The sequence below is a fragment of the Neoarius graeffei genome, chromosome 10 (assembly GCF_027579695.1).
Source record: "Neoarius graeffei isolate fNeoGra1 chromosome 10, fNeoGra1.pri, whole genome shotgun sequence".
Lineage (NCBI taxonomy): Eukaryota > Metazoa > Chordata > Actinopteri > Siluriformes > Ariidae > Neoarius > Neoarius graeffei.
The window spans coordinates 72,903,047-72,913,375 of record NC_083578.1 but is presented as its reverse complement, the minus strand read 5'-3'; the positions used below and the strand labels follow the sequence as shown (position 1 = coordinate 72,913,375).

Below are 10,329 nucleotides of genomic sequence, written 5' to 3'. Positions count from 1 at the left end.
AAACAAAAGTAAGCTCATGGGCACTTGGTAAATAATTTCATTTTTTTCTCATCTCACTCTCGGATCAGGAAAATCTTAGTTGTAACCCATGCACTTCATCCTACCGCACATTGGCTCATTTGTCATAAATAGCAGCTCAAATCTTTTCTCAGGTAATACTAACTTAATGAGTGAAAATGTATTTGGTGTCTAAACCTTGAAAAATTCTTGCACTGGATTTATTATTGGTTTATTATTATTATTATTATTATTAATTTACTTTTCCAAAATCATTTTTCTGAAACAATTCGATCCATGGATCTTCCTTTTCCTCCTAATTTGTCTTCCACCAACTTCAATTTTTCTGCCAAATTCTATTGTCTTTAGATAAGCAAAATCAATCCTTGTATATGTAATGAGGGTCAAAATGTATAAAATATATGAAGTCACTGCTTAGCTACAGCTCATGTTGATACCAAAGCACATTTACATGATTAAAGTAAGCTTTTTTTTGTACTATGAATGTGTGCTTTTCAAAATGTATTGTCAAAAGATTATTCATGCAGTTATGTTGAATCATTTTCTTGAAAATAAAAGTTCATAAGCATCTGTTTATGCTTCCTGTGTAAGTGAAACTAGATCTACTGTATCACAGTGCATGATCACTGGGTCTTTCCTTTATCAAAAAAAGGAGGGGCCGACGGGGTCTATATAAACAGCCAGTACTGGCCAAGATCAGTGCCTTGAATTCTGGATAGCCTAAAAGGTAAGTGCTCCTTAATTTTGTTTCATTCATCTTATTAGTTTTATTTAACATCATCTAAAACGTTAATTTCACTGGATATTTAAACTTAAGGAAATTTAATTGCGAGCCTGTGGGCGAAAATTCCAGAGCAGGATTTCTACACCAAGTGATACCCTTTTGCTTCACAAATGGGGTGGTCAAGAAATTAAAATTTCATCATGATGTTTATGCCACAGTACTGTTGAATTCTCAAATCCAATTAGTCAGAAAGTGCAATTTTCTGCAACAGAAGCTCTGACAGTAGAGCAGCTCTAAGGGAAATCACAAGTGTATATTAGATATACATTTTTACATTCAGCCTCATTTAAGACGTGAACTGGAAGAAGGCATATAATGTTACATTCACACCAAATGTGGCAAGAGCATTAAAATTCACTTTGGCTGTTCTTCCAAGCTCGTGGATGCTCTGTGACGTATGAAACAGGGGGCTACAAGTTGCTTCAGAATGCTTCATCTTGCAAACCTTCTTTAAAAGGGCCACAAAACAAACTCGTATCATTGAGTACCTTTGTGCTGACTGACCACAAATAGGGTACAAGTTAACCTCATGAAACCATTTAAATGTGAAGTTAAGAAATTGCTTGATGAAGGAAAATAATTAACAATTGTGATGAAATGTTGGGTAAGAAAATAAACTAACAGCAGGATTTAAAAAGACATTTGTGAGAGATGACTTTTGTGTTGATGCCAAGTCAAATTTCAACATGCAGTTTAATTGTATTATTATTATCATCTGTGGCGGCACGGTGGTGTAGTGGTTAGCGCTGTCGCCTCACAGCAAGAAGGTCCGGGTTCGAGCCTCGTGGCTGGCGAGGGCCTTTCTGTGTGGAGTTTGCATGTTGTCCGCGAGGGTTTCCTCCGGGTGCTCCGGTTTCCCCCACAGTCCAAAGACATGCAGGTTAGGTTAACTGGTGACTCTAAATTGACCGTGAATGGTTGTCTGTGATGTGATGACCTGGCGACTTGTCCAGGGTGTACCCCGCCTTTCGCCCGTAGTCAGCTGGGATTGGCTCCAGCTTGCCTGCGACCCTGTAGAACAGGATAAAGCGGCTAGAGATAATGAGATGAGATTATTATCCGTCCCTGTTTGCATCCAGGGAAACATAATAAACAATGGGGAAACCCAGCACCACAATTATTAATTTATCCTCCATTATACTTCAGAACAGTTTGAACAAAACTTAGATAATTGTGTTCTCTAAAGAATACTAGAGTGGAGCACTAAATACTGCTTGGTTCTTCCAAACTGCGTCATAGCTCATTAATAAGGTTGTCTAGACTTCAACTTTATTCTGATGCCCTGCTGCCCATGATGCGCCTCCAACGGTCATGCAGCTGTTCACCGCGAGAAGACACTGGCTCACACAGGAAATGAACGACTTCTGGTTGTTTTGATGCTCTCACCACTTTTGGTCTGAATGTAGGGTATAATGGTACTGAATTTCAGTGGATAGTTTTCATTCCACTTAGTGTCTTTACATGCACCATAATTTTAATATTTACATTTATTTCATTTTTTATACAACTGAGCAGTTGAGGGTTAAGGGCCTTGCGCAAGAGTCCAGCAGTGGTAGCTCGGCGATGCTAGGTTTTGACCTCAGGGCCTCACAGAAGTTTAATGTCTTATCCACTGAGCAACAACTGCACTACAGTGGTGCTTGAAAGTTTGTGAACCCTTTAGAATTTTCTATATTTCTGCATAAATATCAGATTTTCACACAAGTCCTAAAAGTAGATAAAGAGAACCCAGTTAAACAAATGAGACAAAAATATTATACTTGGTCATTTATTTATTGAGGAGAATGAGCCAATATTGCATATCTGTGAGTGGCAAAAGTATGTGAACCTCTAGGATTAGCAGTTAATTTGAAGGTGAAATTAGAGTCAGGTGTTTTCAATCAATAGGATGACAATCGGGGGCGGCACGGTGGTGTAGTGGTTAGCGCTGTCGCCTCACAGCAAGAAGGTCCGGGTTCGAGCCCCGTGGCTGGCGAGGGCTTTCCTGTGCGGAGTTTGCATGTTCTCCCCGTGTCCGCGTGGGTTTCCTCTGGGTGCTCCGGTTTCCCCCACAGTCCAAAGACGTGCAGGTTAGGTTAACTGGTGACTCTAAATTGACCGTAGGTGTGAATGTGAGTGTGAATGGTTGTCTGTGTCTATGTGTCAGCCCTGTGATGACCTGGCGACTTGTCCAGGGTGTACCCCGCCTTTCGCCCGTAGTCAGCTGGGATTGGCTCCAGCTTGCCTGCGACCCTGTAGAACGGGATAGTACGGCATACGGCAGGTGTGTGTGTGTGTGTGTGTGTGTGTGTCTAAAAAATATGTTAGGTTGGTTGGGGGAAATGATAGATGCATACGGGGAGACTCTGAAAAAGAAAGACACATGTCTGGAAAAAGGAGAAGAAAGGGGAACAGGAGAGCATGGGCGCCGCCGGGGGGGAAAGGTTAGAACAATTCTAGGGGCCCAGCACTGCCATGGGGCCCTTTAAGGGGCTGATAATATGCTTTTAATGATTTTAATAAGACTTTTGAAATAACAACAATTCAATATTCCATCTGGTAAAATGAGCTAATTGAACAAGGTTGTCTATTTCATGAGTTCTTCAACATATTGTCATTTAACCCTCCCCCTTTTGCGAAATGGTACGGTCCAGTTCTGATAGAAGCGCGATGCGTTAAATCTGTGTGCTGATCAGTGCAACGCTACTTGCTGCGGTGTCGCGGTGCAGCAGCAGCCAGCCAGCAGTGGAGTGCGTACAGTCTATGATTGCTAAATATGAAGAGTGGCTGTCAAAAACGTAAAGAAAGGCAGCTGAAAGCTGAGAGGGACCGGAGAGGCAGGCAACTGGTCACTCAGTTTTTCCCAAAGAAAGGTAGCTATCGCTCACGTGTGTTCAAAATATTAGCAAATGGTAAATGAACAGTATGAACGTGGTTGGATTAGCCTATCAAGAGAACAGTTTTACAGTTTGTACAGTGACATTTTTTCCATTTTAATAACTGAACTGACTTGTGTGATAAACAAGATGAAATATTACATTATGCTGGTGCTAATAACCAGTTTCATAACTAATGGAGTGCTCTAAATATGCACAGATTCAGCCTCAGGGGGACCTCCGCCCTACCAAACCACTGAACCCCCCTTTGGAGAAGGAGGTAAGCAGCAATACAACCCATAAATGCTTTAGGATTGAAAAATCTTTGAATTTTCATTTGTGATTGTAAATGCACCAGAATTAGTCACTGACCAGTTTTCATCTAGTCCCTGGTAGGTTAATACATAAAATGTAATAAAGTCACAAACTCAAGGTCCATGGGCTATCAAAAGTCAAATAATGACAATAGTGCAATTGTGACGAGGGTGGGCAAAGTTGGGGGGCCCAAAATTCTAACCTTTCATGGGGCCCAAAATTTCTGGTGGCGCCCCTGCAGGAGAGCCCCAAAATTTTGACTAGTTTTGCCTAAAAAGGTGCTGACCGACATTATTTTGTGCTGTGATCGCGATGTGTGCAGCACCAAATCCGTGTGGAGAACACATTGTGTTAATCATAGTGGCTTTTATGTGATGTTTCATGTTGTGTGCTGCGCAAGTCGAAAAGAAGTATAAATTGCTTAACAAAAAACGCTAATCAGGATGTTTTAACTATGACTGGATGAGCTGGACATTGTTAATGAGGCTATATCATTGATGTTTAATGCCTGTCACAGTTTATATGCCAGCACCTGAACCACTGCTCAGTCTGTAAAAATACAAACTCCCAAACTCATATGACTGTAGAATTTGGTAATGCAGATTATAGGGAGCCATCCATCCATCCATCCATTATCTGTAGCCGCTTATCCTGTTCCACAGGGTCACAGGCAAGCTGGAGCCTATCCCAACTGACAATGGGCGAGAGGCGGGGTACACCCTGGACAAGTCGCCAGATCATCACAGGGCTGACACATAGAGACAAACAACCATTCACACTCACACCTGCGGTCAATTTAGAGCCACCAATTAGTCTAACCTGCATGCCTTTGGACTGTGGGGGAAACCAGAGCACCTGAGGAAACCCACGCGGACACAGGGAGAGCATGCAAACTCCACACAGAAAGGTGCTCGTCTGCTGCTGGGCTCGAACCCAGGACCTTCTTGCTGTGAGGTGACAGCGCTAACCACCACATCACTATGCCGCCCATAGGGAGCCGTATGTAGCCAAATCCAATCTGATAACATTCCAAAGTTCACCAGCCGTACTATTCCAGCAGCCAGGCTTCAGTATCCCCGCCCATTTCTCAATTTATTAACTATGCAGGAGTTAGGGGGAGTCAGGCGGTGCCAAGATGGCAATGCCCGTAGCCTCCTTATTTGAGCTTCAGACCCGCTCTCCAGAAATCCTGTGAGTGACGTCACACAGGCTTTGCCCATTATTTTTACAGTCTAGGGTTATAACAGATGTGTTGAGGTATGGTGCCCAGATGTCCACAAAAATCCAGCAATCTGCTGGCATAGTGAAATTCTTGCAATAATAGGAGTAGATTTCACTTACAGATCTGGTGTAAGAATAATTTGCTGGATAAATTCCTAAACAGTGTGAGTGAGAGAGTTATGAGATGATGATAAGGAACTACTACTTCATGACTTCACAATCAGTTTTAACCCTTTTCATGAGCTCTAACATTTTCTTTTTTATATCCCTTCATATTTATCAGACAACCACCAGAGCAAAATGAGCAACAACGTGGAAGCCAAAATTGCATACAATAATAACTACACTAAACTAAGCACTGGTAATCCTTCAGTGTACCGACTGAATCTAAAGGACAAAGGAAGAGATGATCTTCACAAAAAAGACTTTGGTTCAGATAATTTTAATCAACCAAACAAAACAATAATGCTCCTGGGTGCCACTGGCTCAGGAAAGAGCACTCTCATTAATGGCATGATCAACTACATACTGGGAGTGGAGTGGAGTGATTCACACAGATTTAAACTGATCGATGAACAGACCAACAAAACACAAGCTGAGAGCCAGACTTCAGAAGTTACAGCATATCAGATTCACCATCAAGATGGCTTCCGAGTTCCCTATTCAGTCACGATCATCGACACACCAGGGTTTGGAGACACAAGGGGAATCACACAAGACAAGATGATCACTGAGAAGATCAGGAAGTTCTTCTCAGATGATTATGGCATTCTTGGCCTTGATGCTGTTTGTTTTGTGGTACAGTCAGCTTTAGCTCGACTAACCCAAAGCCAGAAATACATTTTTGAAGCTATTCTTTCCATCTTTGGAAAGGACATTGCAAACAATATCACCATTATGATCACCTTTGCTGATGGGCAGAAACCTCCTGTACTCGAGGCCGTTAAAGCTGCTGATATTCCTTGTGCAAAAAAGGAAGATGGAACATTTCTTCATTTCAAATTCAACAATTCTGCACTTTTTGCTCAGAATAAAGAGCTGGATGAAGAAGACAACTTTGATGAAATGTTCTGGAAAATGGGAAAAGGAAGCATGAAACGATTCTTTGATCACCTGCAGAAAATGGAGACCAAAAGTCTTCAGCTCACAAAAGAAGTTCTGTCTGAACGCAAAAACCTGGAGGCAGTAGTAGCTGGAGTGCAGCCACTCATCCAAACTGGTTTGAACAAACTTGAGGAAATCAAAATGACAGCAGCAGCACTGGAACAGAACCAAACTGTCATAAAGGAAAATGAAAATTTTGAATATGAGGTTGAAGTAGAAAAGAGTAAGAAGATTGACCTTGAAAAGGGTGAATTTGTAACAAATTGCCATGCCTGCAACTACACCTGCCATTACCCATGTGCAATTCCAGAGGATGAAAATAAAAGCCGTTGTGCAGCAATGACAAATGGCAGCTGTACAGTGTGTCCTGGTAAATGCATCTGGAATGTGCATCATAACATGCCATACAGATTTGAAACTGAAAAAGTAAAAGAGAGAAGGACATATGCAAATCTAAAAAAGCAATATCAAGAGGCTTTGGGGAAAAATATGTCAATAGAGAAAATCATTAAGCAGTTGCGAAAGGAATATGAGTATGTACAAGTTCAAGTGTTGGAGCTGAGTGAGAAACTTGCCAAAAGCCTGGCGCGTCTGAAGGAAATTGCTCTTCGCCCAGATCCCTTGTCCACACCAGATTACATTGAACTACTGATTGAGTCTGAGAAGCAGACAGCCAAAGAAGGGTACTTAAAGCGCATTGCTGAGTTGGAGGAGATAAAGAAAGGTGCTGTGATTCTGCAGAAGGTGGAGAAGGGAGAACCACTCACTGAGCAGGAGAACAGTTATCAGGAATTCGTCAGAACAGCAGTTCAGAAATTTAATGGCATATTTAATATGAAACAATGGTTTAAATCAATGGTCGGCAACCCAAAATGTTCAAAGAGCCATATTGGCCCAAGAAAACAAAAACCATACCTGTCTGGAGCCGCAAAAAATTAAAAGCCTAATATGAAGGCAACATAGGCTGTCAGTATATTAGCTATATAAGCCTACTATTAAAATGACTAAGTAGGCTACAAATACAAAATGAGCATTCATGATTAAATGTTTATTTTCCCTGCAGCGCATCCTGGAGAGAATGACGCACCACGTGACTACGCTGCTGTAGCCTACGATATTTGGTGCTTCAAGTTTAACTTCCATTACAATATTAATGTTTTATGTTTTGTTGCATTGATTAAATTATAGAAATACAAGAAATAGAAATACAGATTTTCGGTGTCTTTTTTTTATTTTGAGGATTCGAGAAAAAAAAACACAATGGGATGTGCATAATAGGCCTCCTGTAATTTCAGACCTTAGTATGGAAATGAAATGCAGTCCTCTTCAAACCTCAATACAACTCCTCTCTTTCCCCCTTATCTGGGCAACAGAGTGCAATAACACGCAGCCTGCTGTTAAAACGCAGCCTGCAATTATAAAAATAAAACAGCAGCCTTTTGAAAAGGGAAGTAGACTATATAAAATGAAAATAAGCCAGTTTAATTTCAATTTCTGTGCATTATCCTATTTTCTTTAGTTTTCCGAAAATGCCAAGTTAAGTAGCCTAAGTCAGTGCAAATGAGTAAATAAAACAATCCTTTTTAATTCTCCCGCTTACGTGGCGTCAGACACAAATACATAGGCTACAATCACAAACAAGTAATAAAACAGCCTGCAATTAAAAGGCAGCGTGCTTAAAAAATACAACACAGTAGAACAGCGAAATTAATAAAATTAAAATAAGACAGTTAAAGTTCGATTTCTGTGCATTATCCTCTTCTCTTTCGTTTACTGCAAATGCCAAGTAGCCTAAGTCAGTGCAAGGAATTTAGCATGTTTTAGCTGGAACTGTTGCTCCAAATTGCTCTTCTTGTTATTTGACAACTTCTCATTGCAAATCAAACATGCAGGCAATCCTTCAGCATTGGCAATGAAAGCAAACGTTTCTGTCCATTCTTCCTTAAATCCTCTGTTCTCATCAGCAATCTTTCTCTTTTTGCCTTTTGGATCCATTGCCCATCACACACAACCGTTTGTTTACAACAGCCACTCGCCTGTCACTGTGTGTCGCAGGGCTATGACGCAATTCTGCTATTTGGCGCAATTCTGAAATTCGGTATTTTAAATATACTACATACATTTTTACAGCATAAGAATGTTTGCGTCAGGTTTTCCCCCTAAGAAACCATATTAAAAAAAAAATCAATCAATCATTCTTTTTCCATTTTCACACATTTTTGAAAAAGCTCCAGGGAGCCACTAGGCGGGTGCTAAAGAGCCGCATGCGGCTCTGGAGCCGCGGGTTGCCGACCCCCGGTTTAAATAAATATGAAAAAAATTTGGGGGGGACACGACACACAAAATTGGAAAACTGGAAAAAGAAGCACAGTTGTATAGTGCTAGAATTATGTGGTACCTGAGAGAACAGGTACTTTTTGCAAAGAAAATTACTTAAAGTTTTATTTGTTAGAGTTTATTTCGATCTTAAAGGTGGCATATTATGCCCCTTTTCCATAAGTTGACACAGTTCCCTCAGGTCTTAATGAAATGTCTGTGACGTACTTTGGTCAAAATACTACAAAGATAAAGCACCACAGCACCTTCTCACCCTGTCGAAACAGCCCTGTTCAAAATGGCCGATTTGAGTGACTGTTCCTTTAAATGATAATGAGCCACTGCTCACCCCACCTCCCTCTTCTGCTGGCCAGTCAGGTAGCACTTTCCTCATGACTCTTCATTCGGAAAAGCAGTTCTCAATCCATGAGTGGAGATACTCAGATGAAGGGGCGGTAAAATTCTAATGAGCTCCTCTTGTGACATAGAAAGGAGCTCCAAATCGGCACAGTTTTCTGAAGCATGCTTTCTGAAATAAGCAGAACAAAACAAGCTGACTGGGTCGTCTTATTTCAGAGTTTGTGGGTTGGTCGGAACGCCAGATACCCAAATGTATGCGCAGAAGCACTGAAAAAGTGAGTTTTTCATAATATGTCCCCTTTAAATCAAGCTTAAATTCTGAGTTTATATATCAGGTGATTAAAGTCAGATAAGTATTTTCTTTAGCTTCAATATTCCTACTTTTTACTATTTTACTTTTGTTTTTCTTGGATTAAAGTAAATGGGATTTTTTTTCTGGTTAAGTGCAAGTATGTTACTACAGCATATTATCTATAGCAAGTTCTAAATACAAGTGACAAAAGAGGTTTGAATTTAATGCATTCTGAAGATCATTTACATGTTTTGTTAATTAAATAGACAAAACATTAAACTGTTTTTATTGTTTCTTCTCATTATACAATGTATACAAAATCACACAATGTATAAAACCACAAGAAGGGTTTAAGATCAAAGAAACCCACTGACTTGTATGACAGAGTGACAGAATGGCTGAAAACAAAATCAGGAAACTAGAATAAGCAGCACAGCTTTGCAGAGCTAGAATACTGTGTTATCTGAGAGAAAAATGATATAAATCAATTTTCATTTTACAAAGATACATATTCAGCTTTTTATTTGTTCAAGTTTATTTTGAGCTTGAATCCAGTTTAACTTCTGAGTGTAAACATCAAGCAATTAAAGTCAGTAAGTCTTTTCTTTATTTTTAATTTTCCTATTACTTTTGTTTTACTTAAATTAAACAATGTTTTTTTTTTTTCTTCCGGTAACTGTATGTTACTACAGCATACTGTGGAGAGCAAGTTCTAAATGCACGTCACCAATGAAAAAAGAAGATATTGCATTCTGGAACTCATTTGCATGTTTTGTTAATTAAGTAGATACGAAATTAAGAGTTTTTTCTGGTTGTGTCTTATATAGTGGATACAATGTTTTTGCTGTAATTGTTCAATAAAACACAACATTAATCAATAAACTTTTTCCATCTCTGTTATACTTTTCAAAGTATTTAATTATTATAGACATTGATACTGGATCCTCCAACATTCATGCAGAAAAATCCCAAAATAAGGTGCAAGGCAACCGACTACATTTTAAAAGGCTTGTGGAGTGTATGTAATTCTTATTTCTTATTTATACATCATACAAACTACATGG

At 39.8% G+C, this 10,329-nt stretch overlaps 1 protein-coding gene across 1 annotated transcript; it reads left to right on the top strand.

Moving 5' to 3' along the window:
- The first annotated feature begins 3,881 nt into the window (after positions 1-3,881).
- Positions 3,882-10,128, top strand: LOC132893282 (uncharacterized). Its single transcript, XM_060932238.1, has 2 exons — positions 3,882-3,937; positions 5,477-10,128. Exon 2 carries the CDS (start codon positions 5,494-5,496, stop codon positions 7,234-7,236), a length of 1,743 nt encoding a protein of 580 aa, XP_060788221.1. The 5' UTR covers positions 3,882-3,937; positions 5,477-5,493; the 3' UTR covers positions 7,237-10,128.
- The last annotated feature ends 201 nt before the right edge of the window (positions 10,129-10,329 follow it).